The sequence below is a fragment of the Lissotriton helveticus genome, chromosome 12, assembly GCF_964261635.1.
Source record: "Lissotriton helveticus chromosome 12, aLisHel1.1, whole genome shotgun sequence".
NCBI lineage: Eukaryota > Metazoa > Chordata > Amphibia > Caudata > Salamandridae > Lissotriton > Lissotriton helveticus.
Window position 1 is genome coordinate 816,636,373 of NC_136073.1, and position 21,850 is coordinate 816,658,222.

At 48.4% G+C, this 21,850-nt stretch overlaps 1 protein-coding gene across 1 annotated transcript in view; it reads right to left on the bottom strand.

The window, feature by feature from the left end:
- The window catches only part of EFNA4 (ephrin A4), a 199,803-nt gene that overhangs the window by 89,659 nt on the left and 88,294 nt on the right, over positions 1-21,850 (bottom strand). The window contains exon 2 of the mRNA XM_078670998.1: positions 8,250-8,542. Within this exon, the coding sequence (XP_078527124.1) occupies positions 8,250-8,542 (293 nt within the window). The remainder of the gene's footprint in view (positions 1-8,249; positions 8,543-21,850) is intronic.

Sequence of the window (21,850 nt, forward strand, 5' to 3'; positions counted from 1 at the left end):
ACCTTCGCCATCCCCCACGGTGAGAAGTCGGGTGGGGACGGAGCGCAGGCGCGACCTACCCTGTTCCGGGGGCGCCAGGGACACACACAGCGGACTTCGCGGACTTTGTTTGCGGGGGGAGGAGTGTAGTAACTCGCTTTCTCCCCCCCCTCCTCCTACCCATCCAAGGTGCCCTGGTCTGCTCACTCAACCCGAACTCGGCCCCTCTCCTTGGGCCCGCGCACCTCCCCCGCTCTCCCGCTGCTCCTTCACCGCGAGGCCTGGGCCTCGCAGCATTACTAGCGGCGGTTGTACTGTCTGGTGGTTGCTGACCTGCCGCTTTGGCCTCTCTTCTGAATCTCCCTGAAGGGCTGCGCCAGTGGCTTACAGACGACGGACTTTGGTTTGGCGGCCACTATCCCCTTCGCGCAAGGGCGGGAGCATAGCAGGAACCTGCACACCATGGGGAAGGGAGACAGGACTCAGAGCAAACTCCCCTTCTCACAACGGAGAGTCCAGGTGCTGAGCCCTCAGGCACACCAGGATGAGGTTCCGCCTGCGGGTGAACGCCCAGAGGACCACTCGGAGATCAAAACACTGCTCCGCTCCATGGAACTGAATATTCAGACGAATATTACGGCGCTGGGGACCAAAATGGACGCCATGTCATACAGGATGGACCGCATGGCGGAGCGCCTCGACAAACACACCGAGAGGCACGACATGGCGGAAAGGCGCATCACGGAGGTGGAGGAGGCCCAGACAGACTTGGATACCGCGAGACGCCGGGCGGATGAGTTGATCAAGACCCTTCAAGACAAGACGGAGGATTTAGAGGCACGGACACGTCGCTGCAACCTTCGCATCCTTGGCCTGCCGGAGACCACTCAGACTGGGAGAATGGAGCTGTTTGTGGAAAGCCTGCTAACTAACCTGCTCGGAGAAGGAGTGTTCTCATCCATGTTTGTGGTCGAACGTGCTCATAGGTCGCTAGCCCCACGTCCTAACCCGGGTCTTCCTCCGCGGCCAATTATTGCAAAGCTGTTGAATTACAGAGACAGGGACACGGCACTTCGGTTGGCACGGTCCAAGGGAGTTCTACAATACGAGGGCTCGACGATTTCCATCTTCCCTGACTTCACGGCCCGAGTTCAGGAGGCGCGCAAACACTTTGCGCCACACAAGAAACGACTCAGGGACATGGGCCTGGATTATGCCATGCTGTACCCGGCCAAGCTGCGTGTGAATAGGCAGGGACATTCGCACATCTTTACGGACCCTGCAGAGCTGCAAAAGGCGTTGAAGAAATGGGCTCGAGACAAGCCGGCAGAGCAGGTGGACGTTCAGGAAGAAGACGATCAGCAACGTGGGGACAACCAGGAGTAACCCGGCTATGGCCGCACTATGGTACTGTGCTCTGCCATCTGATCCTTTTTTTTTTTTTTTTTGAGGTTGAGTTGACTCGGGGTGATCCTGATTCGGTGACACTATTCACTGCCGAGTTGCTGCGGATAAGAGGGTGTGGGCGGCGGGTACGATTATGGTTCACTGTTGTGGTTAGACTACACCCACTGTGACTGTTGCTCTCTCTGCTCATTATTGCTGGATGGGTGATGGTTGCGACAATGGGGGTGTGGGTGGGGGGGGGGGGGAGATGTCCCTGGCATTGCTGGGGATGTGTAGAATGTCTATTATTGATTTGACGGGGTGATCCATGCTTGATGGTGTACGGCGGGGGGTGGGGACTCAGGAAAACAGAGTTTGGTCTTCCTAGACAAGCCTGTAGTGGCTAGCTACCTTTCGCCCACGAGCCGTAGGCTATGGGGTTTCTGGACTTGTGGTTGGGGAGGGGCGGGTGGGATGGGGACCTGAGTGACCGAGTTGGGGGGGGTCAGCTGTGGGAGGAGGGTGGATTGTTGGGGTTTGTTTTTGTCTTTGTATGGTTCTTTTTGTTTTCGATTGAACATGTGCTTTGCCATTCTGTGCGGGAACCTCCCTATATGCACGCGGATGTTGCTCCCCTTCCGTTTCTCCTGCTTGATTGTATAGCTGCAGTTACTGCAAATCTATTCTGTGACTTCATTATCTTCTGCCATGGCGGGTGGGGCTGACACTTCCGAGCTCGCGGCACTGAGCGAGCCGGAACCTGCACACTTAAGAGTCTTAACTTGGAATGTACGGGGCCTAAATGACTTCAGGAAGCTTCGTAAAGTCCTCAGTTACCTGCGCAGACATCATATAGATCTTGCATTGTTACAGGAAACACACTTGCCTTTGACTAGCAAAATGCTTCTTCATAAGGGTCTTGTGGATTGCAGTGTAGCTTCTGGGTTCACAACTCACTCGAGGGGGACTCTTATCTGGGTTAACCCGGGCTCCAAACTAACACTGACACCCCTGGAAGTTGACACCGAGGGCAGATATGTCCTCTGCAGATGCAAGGGCAGGGGTCTTGATTGTATGGTAGTTAATGTGTATGGCCCTAACTTTGACTCCCCGGAGTTCTACACGACATTGGTACAGAAATGCGAGCAGTATGAATGCACAGGGATGCTCTGGGGTGGGGATTTCAATCTGGTTCTTGACCCGATGTTGGATAGGTCTGCGGGACCACATAGACACCCGTCGGCAGCGGCAGGGGTGCTGCAGACTGCAATGACGCGCCTGGATTTACTTGATGTTTGGCGGCATAGGCACCATTCCAGAGGGGGCTACACGCACTATTCCTCGTACCACGAAATACATACAAGAATTGATTACTGGCTAGCGTCACGACCTCTGGCTTGCAGGGTAAGGGACTGTCTGATTCTGCCCCGCACACTTTCGGATCACTCTCCTCTCCTCATGCTTCTCGAACTGCCGACGCCCCGTCTCCCCCCTTTCACGTGGCGCTTTCCCCCCTATTCTTTACTAGACGAAGTTTTTCGGGGTGAACTCGCAGAGGAGATCCAAAACTTCTTCGACATCAACTTGGGCTCCGTGGATGACTTCCAAACGCTGTGGGAGACATTCAAGGTATATGTGCGCGGTGTTGCCATGGCCAAACACTCCAGCGTCCTAAAATCCATCAGGCAGCGGCTCCAACTCCTGGAAACACGCCTGACAGAGCTGGAGCAGAGGCTGCAGGCTAGCCCTGACGAGGAAACACTAGTCACAATTAAACAGCTAGTATCGGAATACAATGAGGAAGCCGATAGGGAGGTCAAACACTTGGGCAAATATGCTACTGCTCGCGCTTATGGCGAGGGTGGGAGACCCGGATCCCTTCTGGCCAACATGGTTCGCAGCGAAAGGCGACAGCTTGCAGTTGGCGAGTTGCTGTCGAGTACGGGTGAGCTCCTGACTGACGAAGAGAAGATTCTAGAAGAGTTTCGACTGTTCTATTCAGCTCTTTATGAGGCTAAAACCGCCGGCATGGATGGGGCGATAGATGACTATTTGGACTTTATCGAAATGCCACAGCTATCAAACACGCAGAGAGAGTTTCTGATGATGCCTATTCAGAGGGAAGAGATCGTTGATGCCCTGAATAGCATGAGCACGGGCAGTGCTCCGGGAGCCGATGGGCTTACGGTCGGCTTCTACAAGGCCTTCGGGGACTTGTTGGTTCCCTACCTGTCGACTCTGTTCGACGGCATATGTCAGGACGGCTGTATGCCGCCGACCATGCGAGAGGCACTCATTATTACCCTCCTTAAACCGGGAAAGCCCCCGACAGAACGGAGCTCATACCGCCCGCTCTCGTTGATAAACGTCGATGCCAAGCTATACGCCAAAGTCCTGGCGACACGTCTTGCTCTCTTAATCCCGGAACTAGTTGCTCCCGAGCAGGCTGGCTTCATCCCCACCAGGAGTCTTACCTATAATATACGCACTGTACTGGGGACAATGCAACATGTGAAGCCGGAGAGTAGGGCGCTAGCTGTATTTCTTGACATGGAAAAGGCGTTCGACTCTGTTGAGTGGCCCTTCATGATCAGAGTGCTGCGGAAGCTGGGCCTGGGAGAACCCTTCCTGCAGATGATAGGTGCGTTATATTATGAACCATCGGCTAGAATTCGCCTAGGCAACAGAGTGTCGGACGCCTTCGCAATACGCAGAGGCACCAGGCAGGGCTGCCCTCTATCACCACTGCTGTATGCACTCGTGGCTGAACCTCTAGCGTGCGCACTGAGGGAATACCATAGTCTCGAGGGAATCAGTTTCCCTACGTACAAGATCTGCATATCCACGTATGCTGACGATACCCTCCTCTATGTTAGGGACCCAGAGCTCAATCTTTCTTCTGTGTTGAGGGAGGTAGTTCAGTTCGGAGCGTTATCGGGACTGAAAGTTAACTGGAGCAAATCCGTCGCGTTTCCGCTGACCCCGGCTACGAGTAAGTTCGAGATGGACTATCCGCTACAGTGGTCGGAAGATCCGGTTCGGTATCTGGGCATACAGTTGCACCCGGACCCAGACGTGCTGGTGAGGGAAAACTATGGGGTGGCCTATTCCAAACTGTCTGACGATATCGATAGGTGGTGCAAATTACCGTTCTCCCTTTCAGACCGCATTGCCCTGATGAAAATGATAGTGCTGCCCCGGTTCCTGTTTTTGTTCAACACCATCCCGGTGACTTTACCGAAGGGGTTCTTTAAGACGCTGACCCAGGCTCTCACGCGGTTGGCCTGGGGGGGCAAGCAACCGAGGATACAGTGGCAAATCCTAACACTCCCGTTTGAACAAGGAGGATTAGGTGCGCCTGACCTAGAGAGATACTATAGGGTTGCGCAAGCAACACATTTGCACACATGGACTCACGGGGATCGTAACATCCCCCACGTGATACTTGAAACCCTTTTCGCCGCCCCTCTCCCCACTCCGGCCACAGTGTTTGAACCGACCTCGCGCCGGGTTGGTGCATTGGATTCGATAACAGCGACTAATCATGCGTGGCACTCTTTGGCTCGGAGTCACGGACAGGATCTTTTGTATTCCCCACTGGTCCCAATTGACTGGGCCGTGTGGCTCTCACCTCTACGGGAGAAGGGGGTCCTGTGCGCGCTTCGACAATTGGGCATCCTCAAACTGGGAGACCTTTTCAAGGAGGGCACAGCGATCACCTGGACACAGCTGGCGCAGTCAAGGCCGCCTGCCACGCTACTGCAGCGCTTCCATTTCCACAGACTCCGCGCGGCATTACGGGACATGTTGGGCGCGACCATGCAGGAGCCTCCGGAAACCCCGGAACTGACGTACGTTATCAAGACGCCATCCCCTAGTCACCTGGTGTCCAGGCTGTATCGAATAGGCCAGCGTGGCGGCCAACACGCTATCTCCAAAGCCCGATCGGCATGGCAACGGGATCTGCAGACAGAAATAAGCGACTCTATGTGGGAATACTGCTGCCGCAATACCAGAAAGGTTTCCATGAACGCTCGACATAGACTTATTCATTTTAAATTCCTCCAAAGAGTGTATTACACCCCCGAACGCCTACATAGGTATGGCCTCCGACAATCAGCGGAGTGCGAGCGCTGCCACTCCCCAGTTGCGGATTTCATGCATCTTGCGTGGACATGCCCGGGCATCAACAGATTCTGGGCTGACGTTTTTGGGGAACTGTGCACCATACTGGAGACTGAGTTACCGGTAGACCCGGCGCTGGCGCTCCTGGGACATTCTAAAATTCTCCCACCGGCGATGCGCCGCCTTGCAGACCTGGGACTCATAATGGCCCGTCGGCTGGTGGCGCGATGTTGGATGCGAGGTCCTCTCCCGACCAAAGATGGATGGTCCAGAGATATGCTATACGGGTGCACTCAGTCACAGCTTTATAGCGAGCTTCTACCCCCTCGCAACAGACCGAAAAATTTCTGGGACCAGTATCTAACATATTCTACCAAAAAGTCTGACGCGGATTCGGGGCATGAGGAGGAGGAGAATCCGATAGGAGAGGAGGCCACTGAGGCTCAGGGCTCTATACTTGGTGTTTAAGTGCTTGGTGGAGACCTGGACGAGTAGCCGGCTGAATCTCCGGGGGCGATGGGAAGAACTTTCTAGTGTGTCCTTTCACCGCTGTTTCCAGTGTGTTACTTGCAGGGCGGGTTGCCACAGTACACAGGGGGCTCAGGGGTTTGGAGCGGGGGGAGGGTATGTCACGTCTGGGAGGGCGGGTAGGGTGGAGGCATAGGTTTGGAACTCACGCAGAGGCAAGCACAGGGGTAGTTAGGGGGGTAGGGGGTAAGTTCGGGAGGGGTGGTTGTGAGAGAAGTTATACGCTAGTTTTCGGGGGACGGACAGACATTCCACACCAACACACATGTCACACAATGGGACTGGGTGGGCTCCAAAAGAGGGGGCGAGGTTGGGGAGAGTAGGTCATGGAACTTAGGGTATGTGTGCTCAAACAGTGGAGAAGGGGCAGGATGCCCATTGTTCTCTGTGGAGCTCCTGCTCCGTTGACCTGCCGATTCTACCATGATGATCCTGTATTTTTCTTACATTGCTGCCGGCCTCCGGGTTGTAGGCATGGAGCTGTGTGTATGTACTGTCACTGAATAAAAGTTTATACCCCCAAAAAAAAAAAAAAAAAAAAAAAAAAAAAGTATCACAAATCACTGCTAACTTGGGTTTGATACAAATTATTGTTAGGAAGGGGCAGGTTCTCTAAATTGTCTGCTACAGCCCCAGCCAAATCCAGGCCAAAAAAACTAGCATTAGCAAAGATAGTAGCTCTCGCCTTTCATACCAGGCGCAAAGCTTTCGGCTTAGCCAGGTGGCACCCGCGCATGCACAGGCATGCACCGGGGCCATCTTGTTGTGGTTTTTCTTATGTTTCCCAAAAAAGAATGACAAATTAGCTCCCCGCCTATGTGCGGACATACTCGGCGGCCATCTTTTAATGTTTTTTTCACAAAGCAAAACTTTACAGGATGGGTGCAGTGCACTCATGCATGGGCAGGGGGCAGTTTTAAAACCATTCAAAAATAGTTGTCTACCACTATATAACAGTGGGCGGCAGACGGAGCACTCGGAAGTCAGGTGTGCAAGACGACAGTGGGGTGTGATATTTGAATAGAGACAAGGGGCAGGAAGGGTGGGGACAGGCAGCACAAGGAGAGAGGGATGCAGAGAAATCTGTTTTTGTGCAGCACTGCAAGGACCTGACATCAGTAATGGAAGGATACAACTCTTCCTATCAAAACACTATGCCACCAAAATGTTCCTTGGGCGGGACACACAGAATTGGGAGGAAAGCAATTTAGTCAGGAGCAGGGAACAGAGATAGTAAAAAAAAATTTTTTAAAAATCAGATCACGAGGAAGAGGTGGATACAAAATGCCCTTTAAGTCCGCATTGGATGTAAAAGTCTCTTGCCAATAGGCGAGACCCGAATACAGGTCATCAACAAGTCAATGTCCTTGGAGAACATCGCCCCTATCCTGCTCAAATTTACAAAAGAACTTAAGACAAACTCCTTTATTTAACACCACAATGAAGCAATAGTCCATCACTGCAGTTACAATCCAGCTGTCCCTCCAATCACTCATTGACTGTATCGTTGCCTTTGACTCTGTACAGTGCTGCTCTTCCTTTTGATTAGGTTTGTGCTGTACAAATACCACAAACATACATACAGGTACAGTAACACTTCTTGTGGCCAGAGAGAAACTGAACACAGAAATAATAACATTACTAAGAGAAGAGTGAAACTAAACAAGGACAATGTAACATCCCTATCAGCACAGATAATCTATACTGATAGGCACAGAAACCTCTGAAAATTAAAGTACTCTCAGACACTAACACCACTGTGGAGAAAATTGAAGGTAACTACAAAAGCTGTCAAACCTGAAATCAGAGTGAAGAAAGCCATAAACATAGTAACATCTGTGATGAGTAGGCTGAAACCACTCACATTAAGTTACTTCATGAAGTTACAAACTCAAACTGCAGCATGAAGATGCTCACAGGCACACTTGGATCTGTGAAGGGCAGACTGAATATACTCAAATTAACTTACATCCTGAAACAGCAGTTTTGGGAGTACTTACATTGTAGCACAGCTGGAGAGTTACGCTACTCATGGGCACAGTATCATCTAGTGAGAGTAAACAAACAACTCAGAAGTAATAGCATCGCTACACAGTGTAGTGAAAATGCAGATGGAATGACATCCCTCACAAACTGAGCGATGCTATTTGCAGACATTGCGTTATCATATTTGGATATAACAATGAAAGTAACAGTGGCAGTCCAATATGAGACAGGGAAAGGCTACTTACATATGTAGTAATAATCTTCTCCAGGCCTGAATTCAAACCCCAACGAGAAGGGCGTGAACCGCTGGATCTTCTCTGAAAACTTGATTGGCCCAAAAGGAGCGTAGGGCCTATTGCACTCCCAGCGTTTGTGGGCATCGTGCGTCTCGTAGCAGCCGTTGTAGCCATCAATGTCCACCATGAAAAGCGTGAAGGACTCGGTGAGCTTCGGTGGGACGTGCCCCTCATAATGCGGACAGTAGATGTCCAGGTAGTCGTTGATGTCCACCTGCACCGCGTAATCATCCTTCAGGAACCTGAGGGAAGAAGAAATGGAGCAATTCAGGCTTAATGGATGCAAGTATCAGAAAAATCAAAAAAAGCGAAATGTGCTAGACAACAATGGTGCAAACAACGACGTTTTAGACACTGTAGCTGAAGATACAAGACCGACCACCAGAACAGCTCAGAGTATTTCAACACCTGAAGTGGGGATGCACATACATCCATACCCATTGAACAGCTCAGACAGTGCTCCATTTATTGAGGGGAAAAAAACCTAAGTGAAGGGCCCAAAAATGTGTTTTCAGAAGCACACTGCCTGTTCTGATGAATGTTCGATTACCCTATTCCAAGGTTGCTGAGTCTATATTCCTACTCAATGCCTGCCTTCAATCACCCGACATTTCATCCACTCTTGTGAGTTACTTTTAATCTCTGATTTCTTCTTGCTACTATTAATTTTCCTTTCTCCCTTTTCTGTTTCTTTGTCAGTGTCACGGTCTTAACCCCTTCGCCGCGGGGGTAATTCCCCCACGGGGCAGGCGGAGGGAGGGCCACGGCGCCGCATTGCTCGTGACGAGCCCAGCTCGTCATGAGTCACAGTGGAGCTGTGCTCATGACGAGCTGGGCTCGTCACGACCCCGCCCACTGATTAATTCTCTTGCACAGGCGGGGAATCAATCGCGCCTGGGCGGGCCGCGGCCGTTATGACGAACCCAGCTCGTCATGAGCACAGCTCCACTGTGACTCATGACGAGCTGGGCTCGTCATGAGCATAGAAGTGGTTAAGATAAAAACTAAGCCCGTGTTACGATTTCATTGTTTGGCCTATGTGGGGGTGCTGTCCCTGTACCAGCTTCAGCCTGGAAATCACCACTAAAACGTATCCAGTATCCCTGTAGAATTCCTGCCTGCTGCTCATATCAATCTTGGACACATTGGAAAACCTATGCTTGCTTCCATGGAGTACAGATTTCAGAATGCACTGGCAATTATTCACAGACACCTGGAATCCACTGTTTAATACTTTCTATGGGACTTGTCCTACTGTTCCTTAGCAATGGATTCTCTCTTCCAGGAACTGAGAGATAGGAATTGCACACACACCTTTAACTACTCCAGTGGAGCCTAGTCATGCGACTCCACCCTGGGCTTGCTGTGGCCTGGAACTGCTTATAAGCTGCCATTGCCCTAAACTCCCTTGTTTGTGCATTGATGCTTGAACTTCTGTGTACCGGAACACTTGTTGCCTGGTGTCCTGACCAGTTCTTGCCTAGATTCTGCCACAACGTGTGTCATGTTCTAGTGCAGCTTGCTGCAGATTTCTCCCAGCCCTGCATTCCCTTTTCCTTTACTTGCTTGTCTATGTTTTGTCCTCAGTCATGGGCTGCACCCTTTATTTGTTTCTATTTTGTTCTGTCTGTTTCTGATATCATTTCCCTGTGCTAATTCCTTTTGTATTAGTCTTTGTTCTTGTATCTGCTTCCCAGTCTACTTTTTTTGCTTCTTGTTGTAGGTGCCCTTTGTCAGTTTCTCATTTTGTGTTCTTCGGCGTTATTGCAGTTCGTCTCTAGCTTGCTGGAGTTCCTAGAATCCTTCTACATGCCCTGCCTTGTTTGTTCTCCAGTTCTTCCTTGATTCCTTACTATAGTGTCACACTTTTGTCTTATTAGTCTTATGCATGCATTCCAGTGATCTCTACCCGTGTGTGCTTGTTTCATAGACAAGTTTCCCTCTCCTAGTCGTCTTCTACTTCTCTTGGGATCTTTGTGCCCGGTAAGTGCACCATTTTGTCCCCACCTTTATATAAGTGTTCACTATTTCTACAGGGTTTGGCTACAGGTTTCCAGTCCTGCCCTAACCTTTTTCACGTGTTACATGTAGTCTTAAGTTCCTTAACTGAGACAGTGTGATATTTCTATTTCCGTACAAATCTCTAATGTGTCTCCTTCTGGAAGAATAGGGATTAGTCTTGTATATGCAAGTAAAATCCTTGTTTGTGCTCCAGGGAGGCATATGGGTTTGTCTCGTGTATGCAAGTATAACCCTTGTTTGTGCCCAAGGTCCAGATAATCACTTCTGCTGCCTCTTTTCAATGGGTTTGCATGGTGAATATCTGCAAGACTAATCTGCACAGAGACTTTCTCTATTGCTGTGGGAAGTTCAGAGTCTCATCTGTGTACAACACTAGTGTTAACCAAGTGTGTTTGACAATAATTGGTTCCCTTGCCTAGCTTTCTCCGCCCTAATCCTGTCCCTTACCCGGTTTGTGTCTGTTCTTTCCTGGTGTATGCCTTTGCCTGTTCCTCTGTATAGGTATACCAATTTGCAACTTTACCCAATATGTCCTTAGGGTTTGCTCCTTTCGAGCCTAATATCAGCCCTGATCCCCAGAAGAGAGTGCCGGTACCCACCACCTTCCCAATTTAATCACTGAGCTCAGAGTACACATTAACAGCACCACCGGAGTTTCATAGAGACTTGCATACCTGTCCTGATATAAATTAGCAACAGTATCCTGGGTAGCACAAAGACCTACAGAATGGGTTCTAGTATGCAGTATCAGCAGCAGGACAATTTACCTGCAAAGCTGAGAAACAACTCATAGTGTATGCTAACTAGTGCTTAATTTGAGCCGGTGGTTTCTTGTGCTCGGCACCGGCATTTAATTGTGCAAATTGGCACTTATGACAGTCTGCCACATGGTGGTGCTGCCTGGCAATTTCTGGCTAATTTAGAGATGAGTACAACTAGTTTGTTTATTAATCCTATATATTAGTGGTTCCCAAACTTTTGACTCCTGAGGACCCCCACTGAATCACTACTGGAAGCCGGGACCCCCCAAGCAATTTGTACAAGTTAAATTTCTCTTTAAAAACGCCTTTTGAAGCAGAGGCAATTTCAACAGGGATACAGCCTGAATTGGGTCTATTGGCATGGACATGTATTCATACAGCAGTGTATTATTTAGTGGTACAAGTCTCCTGCTTTCAGCCATAGCAGAACCTCTACATTCTCATTCCAGAGCCTTGGAGAGGTGACCCTTCTTTACAGCAACAGGTTGAATGATTGTGAATTATTAGCATTTTTACCTATTCACAGTTTAAGAAGGTCTAAAATATTATAAAATTATGAAGCATTTTAAAATAAAGACATGCCCCAAGAAGCATTGAATATTGTGAAAATTCTAACAAGATAGTGCACAAAGTGATGAGTCCAGTGTACAGAACAAATTCAAGGTCTATATCAGGAGTTCACCATGGAAGTGCAAGAGATGGCAGGAAGGTATCTGCACAGGAGGCATATTGTTTCAGCGAGATCATGGAACAATGCTATGCCAATTACCATAAACCCCTGTTAGACATAATCTTTAGTCACAGACAGCAGAACAACATTTTATCACCAAGGGGTGAGCAGTGCAGTTAAGGCATATTTCAGAGAGGCCTCGCGTGGCACCTGACATGACCCTCTCCTGTCAGGATGCCCACTACCCGTCCCTTGCCAACTACAAAGGCTACACAGAATAAGAGCTTGATATGTCTGAATATGGAAGCTTGACAGCACGCTATTCACCCAAGGGCTTGTGAAAAGTGAGCAATCAGACGGCAGCACGAAAATCCTACTGCTGATCCTGGCTGCATCTATTTTCACCTGCCTGCCAAATAACGGTAAGCTATACACATGTGCCTTTCAACGCTTTATTGCTTTTATTGTATTGCCTGTATTTTCATTGTTGTCTGTGACTGCTGCTGTCTGTCTTCCCCGCTGCCAGTACGTGGTCCATGCCCCTCTTTCTTCCCTCGGTTCCCCTCACTGCCCCAGTGCTCTCTCTGCCCTGTCTTTCATTCTGTACCTCTGGCTGCCCCGTGTCTCTGCCCGGTTTTCCCTTCTGTTCCCCTCTCTGCCCCCGTGCCTCTCTGCCCATTCTGCCTTCTGTTCTTAGCTGCCCCTACTTTCTGTATTCTGTATTTTGCCTCTGTGCCACTCGTTTTTTGTGCCCGTCTGCCATCTGTGCCACTCGTTTTCCCTCGTTTTGGTGCCCTTTTTGCCTTCTGTTTCACTCTTTTTCCATTTTGTGCCTTCCTGCCCTCTGTTCCCCTTGTTTTTTGTGCCTTTCTGCCCTGTTCCACTCGTTTTTTGTGTCTTTCTGCCCTCTGTTCCACTCACTTTTCCCTCGTTTTTTTTTGCCCTTCTGCCCTCTGTTTCACTTGTTTTTTGTGCCTTTCTGCCCTCTGTTCCACTCGTTTCTTGTGCCCTTCTGCCCTCTGTTCCACTCGTTTTTTTGTGCCCTTCTGCCTTCTGTGCAACTCGTTTTTTCCTTGTTTTTGTGCCCCTTTTGCCTTCTGTTCCACTCGTTTCCCCAGCCGCTATGCCCCCTGCGGCCCGCCCCCCTGACTGCCCACTGCCCATTCGATGCCCCCACCTCCCGATTGTATTGTTGTGGTCTCGCCGCCCCTGCGCCAACATTCACATCTCTTGTGTGCTGTGAGGACGCAAGGGCGTTTCATTTTTCACTACGATGACAGGCACTCGAGTCCTGCGGACCCCTGGGATAGTCTCACGAACCCCTGGTGGTCCGCGGACCACAGTTTGGGAAACGCTGCTATATACATTAAAAATGACTTTTACCTGCCACCCAAGCCAGTCTTATAGCTTTGGGGCCTAGAATAGTCTAACAGTGTGTTGGTTAATAGGTATGTTGGGACTGTCACTGGCAGCACTGGCAGGAGCAATGGGCGGAGCAAGCTGCAGTGATGTCCTGGCGAGGACCCTGGCAAATTAAGCACTGACACTAACAGGAGCTTGCGATACCAAAGTGGATGATGGACGGAGCGTTGGAGCAAATCAAACACTCACCCCCAGTCAACTGATCTGAGTTTAATCCATCATCATTCTTTAGCCACTGGATTCAAGCTAGCCTGGCTTGCAATATTCAACGCTCTGTCCATTATCCCCTTTGGTTTTACTAACAGGAGCTTAGGCACCACGCATCTGTACACCCCGTGCCAAATTTAAAAAGCAACTATCCAGGATTTACAGACCTGTAATAGAGTATATATTACCTGCAGCAGATTGGCCGGCCCAAAGACCAAGGTACAAACAGCTCAATGAAGTGTTAAAAGTAGCTTAGACTGCACACAACACTCAGTGGGTGTATATGTAAATATCTCAGAATGTGCTGCAGCATGGAGAATAAATGTGTGATATAACAGCTGCAGCTTAGTGCACACAGACCTGTGAGCACCGTAATAGTGCATATATGTATAAACATGATTGAGTATGCCGCAGTAGCCTGGACTGCAGCATCTTATGGTTCAAAAATAATCTGTTCAACAGCTCGTAGTTTACACCTGAACATCTCCTAGTGTGTAGCAGCCGCTTGGGCTGCAGACAGTGGCAAAATTGATTAACAGTTTTAAATATAGATGCATTCAGCAGGAGTAGGTCAGAAATATATTGGGTTTAAAAGATGCATCTCATATTAGTGAAGTGCAAACATCTGCTACCCCAGATGGCACAGGATTTGGAACACTCGCATATTAGATATTTTGTTCAGGAACAAATGTTTTAGGCACTTTGATAGATAATAGTTAGGAAATGCGATGGGAGAAAAGGGAAGGGGTAAAGAGAAAACAATACTGTGATAAAATATGCTTGCATAAAGTACATAGGCGTAAAAGGACATTCAGGAAAGAGACGAGGGAAATATGCATGTGATGGAAAGGACATGCAGGGAAAAGGAACATGCGAGGGCAAAAAATGCAAAGGATTCGAGTTACTGTAAAAAGGGGTTAGTGATAAAAATTAATGCTATGGTCAGGGAAAGTCTTTAGAATTAGAGGTGGGTTCGTTAACAGGCATGGATTAGGGGTAGGGTAAGGGTTATGAAAAGAGTCAACTACTAGGTTGGGTAAGGTTTACATTCAGGGTAAGGTTTAGGCTTAGGTGGTGGGAAAGTAAGGGTTATGGTTGGTAATGTTGTTATGCTAGATTTGGAGTTTGGGATACGGTAAGGAAACCCATTAAACAATGATTATGGTAAAGGATTATTTTTAGTTTAGGATTAGTGTTAGGGGTAAAGGTAGCATTTCGGTTAGGCAGTTGCAAATGTAATATTTAGGTGTTTATTAAAATTAGAGTAGTTACTATTAGAGTTAGGTTTTATGATTTAATCGCTGAAGCAGAATGTTTAAATGCATAGAACATTTTTCACTGAAAATGTTCTTGTGTTTTATTTTTCCATTTGAAGTATAGATTTCATCACTAAAAATTCCTCTCAGTTTTCACACTTTCAATCAAAATTCGTAACAAGACGTGCTAAAAGGCACGGAGGTAAAGTGATGAATGAAGTGAGCAGAGACAAGTAATACGATGTTTGAAACAAAAACACAGTGCAGCACAATCCGATTAGAGGCACTATAACAGTACAAAGCCCGCAAGTGAACCAGGAACAAAATGCCATTTATAAAACAAAATGCCACCACTAAAAAAAAAAAAGTAAAAAAAAATAAATAAATAAAAAGAGTACGCTATCTAAATTTTAAATAGCGTTTCCCCGGAAGAAACCTACATTTAACGCTAGCAGCTTACAACTGAGGAGGGATTGTGATATGGGGCAGACAGATCTGCAGTTCGACTGATCCTTAATGGGACAGTAATGTTCGAAATTAGACTGCACCTATCAGGGACACGGAGAGCACAAGTCAGGCAGCCCCTGCCAGGGAGAGATGGCTTAGGAGTTAGACTGACCCCAAATGAAAGCCAGCATTTTAGACTTCAACTGGAGAAGATAGCTCAGAAGTTAGAATGCATACATTTAGGACGAAGACTACTTTAAGCTGTGACAGAAAGCCCGGGTTAGTTATTAGTCTGTTCTTATGCAGGAAAGAGAGACCAAGCGTTGGACTGCTCCTATCTGGGACAGAGGAGGAGAGGATGGGAGAAGGGAGGCACTCGCCGCTGCAAGCAAAGAGTAGGAGAGAGAAGCGCGGAGCACGTGTACCTGTGCGTGCCACGGGCCTCTGTGCCCTTTAATAAGCTCCCACCCCCTCCTGCTTCCCGTCCCACCTGGATAGTTCTGCAAATGGTAACATGGTGTCTGCCCTCCAAGCCATAAATCAAACCCATTTAAAACTAACAATTTCTCCCTCGCTGGGGGACATGCGCATCTTTTTAATGATCGCGCCTCGCTGGCTAGCTGCGCTGCCTCATTACTGGGTCGACAGAGCCTTGAGGCGAGTGAGGGGCCATCTTACTCCTGTCTCTCCCTTGAAAACGAGATCAGTAAATTTCCCAACGTCTGGATTTAATAATCGCAACGATATGGTGTCCAAAAGAACAGGGTAAAGACACCGCTCACTGTAATGCCTAACACCTTAATAAAATGGTTTGGGTAACTCGCATATTTTAGTTATTGGGTAAAAGGAAATTCAATTTGTGCTATGAAAAGTGTAATTAGGGTTAGCATTATACATATACAGATCGTGTCTCTAGGACTCGAGGGAGTGCACCTCTGGGCTAGGACAACACCGAGGATTGTAAACATATCTTCAAGTATTCTGGGTGCATATTCGTCACCCACTATGCCCATACACAACCCTCTGGTACATAAGAATTTGTCCTGAAACTTCGCAGTTGGTTATCTGGTTTTCAGAGGCCATCCAGTCTATTGGCAAACACAAAGAATGTCTGAAACGCCTCTTCCTCCACAATGTCGAGTTGGGCTGTTGGAAGTTGTATGTCAGATGAACGAGTTCCAGAAAATTTAAGTTCAGGGTAGAGTTAGTCAGACGTCAAATGTTTGGGTGGGTTTCAAGGCATAGAGGCGTGCCACTCAGCACTTTACAATTTTATCACTTATTCCAGAGATTCCCCTCAGCAGTGACGAGTAGCCGAGCTCCATGAGAGGCAGGCTACTCATAACGCCAAGAAATGCCTCTCGGCACCGTCATGAACCCCTCAACCACTTCTGTGTGATGTCAGGGACCTCAAGACTACCCACATAGTGCTTGGGATGGCCTCCCAATTACCCCAGGCGGCTTAATCTCCCTTCCTCCACCAAGACTTCTGATAATTTCAAAGAATGCACATGTACCCTTTGTTCCCAATAATACAATGTACAATTTATTATTATTGCTTTGCTTTTAGCAAATCTGAATACGATTTGCATCTTTCTTTTGTGGCTCGTTAGATATGTGAAACGGATTCCCTCCTCCATGCTTCTGGGGTTAGGATTCTGCAGAGATTCTGTGGAGCTGCTGAATGCCACACAAGTCCCGTTGCCCTGAGACAGGGCAAACCCGACCTTGGGTACACCGCTTTTCTGTCTGATTGAAGCCTTTAGTAAAGAAGCCTTCTCAACAATACAAAGATCTGAGCAACTACTGCCCATTGCTCTTGAGCCCGACCTGGGTTCAGGCAACAACAATCTTCCTTGGATAAAACCATCCTGGGGGGACCGTTTTCAGGCAGGCTTCAGAGCAGGCAGTGGCATGGAATGAGTCATACTGATGAAATTAGGCAATCCCACCAAACTGGTTGATAAAGACGGTATTGGTCCCAGTCACGGGGTCACGGAGACATCTATAAAATCCCCTGTGACTGACTCTCAGTATCCTCTACAGGACTGGTCCGGGCCCTTTAAGGGAAGCCTGGACTTCCCCGGCATAGAACCCACCCCCGTGACGTCAGAATTTGTCGGCCTATCATCGCTGGCGTCCACCGAAAAAAGGGCGGACACGGAAGATGCGGAGTTGTTGGCGTTCCGAAGCAACACCGAGCTGAGGAAAGGAAGCCGACCGGAGGAGAAAAAGACCGAAGACGCCAAGCGGGAATAGAGGCCAGGAGAAGCAGGGACAAGGAGAGCAGGCAACGGAACCACCGAACGAGAGGAAATCCCGGAGGAACCACCGAAGGAGAAGCCAGGAGGCCACCGTCCACACGCTTCGCCCAGCCACGCTCTTGGAGATGCGTGGCTTAGCAAGGTACGGGGCCGATTCAGGGATCTCCTACATTTTAAATGGGGGGGAACCGGGTAACGGAGGGTGAGGGAGGGATCGTCGTTTCGGGGCAACCGTTTACTTTGAGCACTATTCACGACACCACTCGGGTTAGTGTAATTTGGTTTGTCAATTGGTGACCGTTTTCTTCTTCCTCAAGTACGTTACCCACACACCCTGCCCCATAACCAGCGTATTATTAGAGCAGTGAGCTAACTGCCACCTCTCCTTTTCTTTTATTCCACACGGGCGAGACGGTGACGAATGAAGGAGCCGGCCCAGCTTTGAAAGACTTCCGAAGACAAAGCTGGAAGAACACTCCCCGACCAGGACTGAGTTAAATCCCATATTTTTAACTTCAAATAAACCTTGGTTGTATCACCATCTACCTATTGGCTCCTTCCCTCCTTGTACTACCATAAGGTTACAGTCCCTCATCTTATTAGCTCCATCCGTAGCCTTTGACACCACGGAGCATCTCATCTGGATCCTCCTCTTGACCGTTGCAAGTTTTGGCCAGGCTAAACTCCTACAGGAGAGCTTTCAGATGCACATTATATTTACCATTGCTTTTTAGCTCTAGACATCTAGCAATGGTGTCCCTTAAGGCTCAATACACCTTATTCTTCAGTTTTAGATGTACACTTTTACAACTGCAGAGTGGAATATTGAGGCTATGGTTCACATGTATGTAGAAGACAGTGGATATCAGGCCATTCAAAGCAAACCAGTAGAGCTGTTGGGGATCATGATCCTGACATTTTTGCCAACGGCCTAAGCATCATCCAATGATGGATTATGAAAACTTTTGGAAATAAATCCCACCAAGATTGAGCTTGTTCTGACCAACTGAGAAACAGCCATCTAAGAAAAAAAAAATGAGTGCCCCAGATTATCCCCCCTCCACTGCCCCCGGCTCCAGCAAGCTCTTCACGTCCTGGGCGTGTATCTAGACATAGCGATTCCTAGAGACTCAGGTGCCCAAAGTTACCAGCTCCTGTTACATCCAAAAGAAGACCTCACCATAATTATGGTCTTTTGCAAACATGTTGCTCAGGCATGGAGCCCAGGATAAACTCTAAAGCTAGGACCATCGTCCAAATTAAGCAAAGGGTGTCCCAGCACTTAAGCATGTAAATTATGAATGGGTGGAGCTTACTTATTATCCACAAGCACAATAAAACCTGAAAAGCACACTATCTCAAGATCTTCCCAATTAAAAGACACTAATAGATTTTGATTGTAGGCGAGTACATTTTTTATTCTTTTTCCATTGACAAATTCTTAGAATTCAAGATCGCCGACACGTTTCGTCCTCATGCGGACTTCTTCAGGGCTTTGCTGTAGTCAAAAAGCTTGTCATGAAATTTCTCAAGTGCGATCAGTGAAATAGCAAACCAAGTCAATATGAAACGAATCACACAAATATGTATGTAGGACCATCTGCCATAAGGCAGTCTGTAATAAAACTCCAGGGTTCAGGCAAGCCGAATTCAACTTGCATACACAAGCCCAGATCTGCGTCCCCCACACTAGGCCTAATTGAAATTACAAAAACGACAGTGACCTGTGGAGATGTTTTTTGGGTGATTTTGGTGACAGCAGCAGAGGTGTGGGATCTTCTCCTTCTTGGTACTTCAGGCAGAGCCTGCCAGGAAAAAATTAAGACATCTCAAAACTTTCCAGTGCGCCCTAGGTTTCCTTCAGGGTCAGCATTTTATTATTAATTACACACGGCTACTATTTGGATTTCAGGAATATGTTCACCTCTTATATTTACAGAAGGGTTCTCTTTCATTTAGTATCTTATTCCTTAGTGGTTGTGGTTTCAATAGCGACAAGAAGCCTCGCAAAGGTTGCATTGCATGAATACAATTAACGTAACAGAACGTTGCTTATGTGTATAGCGCCCTAAGCCACCACAGGTTCACCTTCAAGTGCTGGGGTGGTATAGGAGAGTTGAAAAGAAAGAGCCAAGAGTAATAATGTTGAAAAGACAACTAAGACGATCTTTGTAAATGGAGTGATGCTCTGCAAAACAAGTTAGTGGCTCACCGGTGAAACTCGGGATTTGGCTGAATGTGTGCACTAGTTACCCTCCCAAGAGGAATTGTAGCCCATAGAGGAACTAAAAACATTACCATCGTTAGAATGTGATGTGACTGACTTATTCCCAGGCCTACTGGCCTCGTGACCAATCAGAAAACATCTCGTCTGTTGGCGTAGAGAGATGCAGCACAATGGATCCATGGTGTGGCCCCAGGACGTGCCTTCTGCCTAGTAGAGTCCAGTCCCATATAACTCGATGTGGCTAAAAGAGCGTGGGGTCAGGATGGACACCACCCCAACCTTATTGTGGGGTAGTGGTCTTGCTTTGTCGAGCGAAACAAGGCGGGGGTTTCTCAACGCCCCACCATTGAAAAGAGCCAGCCCTTCGACTATCTGGACAGGTGGCCTTTTGGGCAAGCTGGCCCATCTGCGGGAGACTGGGCCGGGGCCTTGGACCCCAACAGATGGCATTTATGTTTTAACATAAATTAATGTACCATTCCGTGCTCTGCAGAAAGGCTTATTTATAACTGAATTCCTGGAGGTTTACGAGCGGGCCTCGTGATTTCTGGTTAGTCTGGTAGGGGCAAAGTGCGAGTTCCTCACCGGCCGATCTTATCAGCTCCATTCCGGGATTAATCCCACAAGCCCGCCGCTCTGAGGCGCGGCCTCGGCGCACAATGGGGGTCACATACTGTATGGATACCAGGCCCGATGCTATCGCGCTCCGAGGGCTGGCCTCGGCGCACATACAGGCCCTTTTGTTCCGCGCGCCGCTAATGGCCTAAGCAGGCCCTCGGCGGTGGTCTGTGGCCGTCCCCGTGGGGGGGAGGCCCGAAGCTGGCCTGGAAGTCCTCCTGCGTGGCGGGTCAGCTCCCACAGACAGGCCCGGCTCTGAGGACACGTCAGTCAGCGCCGGGCCCGTGCGCAAGAACGTCAGCGTGAGGACGCGTGCGCACGGCCCCGCGCGCAGGTCAGCGTGAGAACGCGTACGCACGGCCCCGCGCGCAGGAACGTCAGCGTGAGAACGAGTGCGCACGGCCACGCGTTTTACGCAGAGTACGCGGCCGGCTGCGGAGGCACGCAGGTGGGCACGTGCACATATAGCACGGATCTCAGCTGAAGGGCGCCTGAATCCTATGCAAGGGCGACGTGTCTGAGGCTAAGTATGCCCAATGGCCAGGGCTTTAAGTGGGCCGGTTCCTGCCGGTGCTCAGTACCGGCAGTTCTAAATAAGCTGGTGCTGTAACGGGTCACTATACGGCTCACCATCACCCTTTACAAAGTCTGATGTGACTTCAAAGAGACTCAGTATAGGTCTTTCACAGTCTCATCAATTTAGAACTGAAGCATTTTCAATATTATATACAATAAAGCCATAGTTGTTGCTTTTTTTTGGTATTTTCTGCAACTAACAACCATTGACAAAGCCAATAGTCCTAGCTTGTTGTAGGTGTAAGGTTACTTGTTGTATTATATATCTGGATGCAATGACAGAAGGAGCAATATACCAGATTTTTAGCTTGTCTTTAAAGCCACACCCTAATTACATAGGCCAAGCTCATTTGAGACACCCCCCCCCCACACACACACAGTTTTTTCATCCCACTTAAAGCCCTGCCAATGGCTATGTGCGATGTCTGTTTTGGAGAAACCTCCTTCACCCATCCTGCATACCAAATAATTACTCTTCCTAGTATTAATAATCCTATCCCTTTATTTCTTCACCCATTTTTTTCTCCACTTTTCTTTTTTTGCGTTACATTTCTTAAACGGTTTTGAGGAAAGGGGATTTTCTTCATTTCGGGAAACTACCAAAACAGAGTTTGGGGGACCTGAAGTAGTCTTGACTGCTGTTTTCCATTTTGAATTATCTCTGAAATGAGGTATGTCCCTGTGCACAGCAGAAACTACTCAGTTGGTGGGCACCTGCACTAGGATTAAGGGAAGGTGCTGTTGGAACAGCAAATAGGATGTACTTGAGCTCACATGCATTAAAAGAAATCTAGAGTACAGCATGTGCACTGCACAGTAATACGTTTACAAGAGGAGCAAGGTTCAAGGGAATAGTGCTGGTGAACCTTAGTGAGTTCATTAGGGCACGTAAATTAAACAGATTGCAGAACACTAGTCTGTGCTTTGTTAGTTAGCGTGAGGGTAAACAACAGGTGCAAGGATAAACGATAAACATGATGCAATTGCAGTACACTAGCCTGATAGAATCAGAGTGCATTTCGGGCCAGGTTTATCGCACTGGAACAGAACCAAAACTTATTTGCATTAGGATGACCTCTG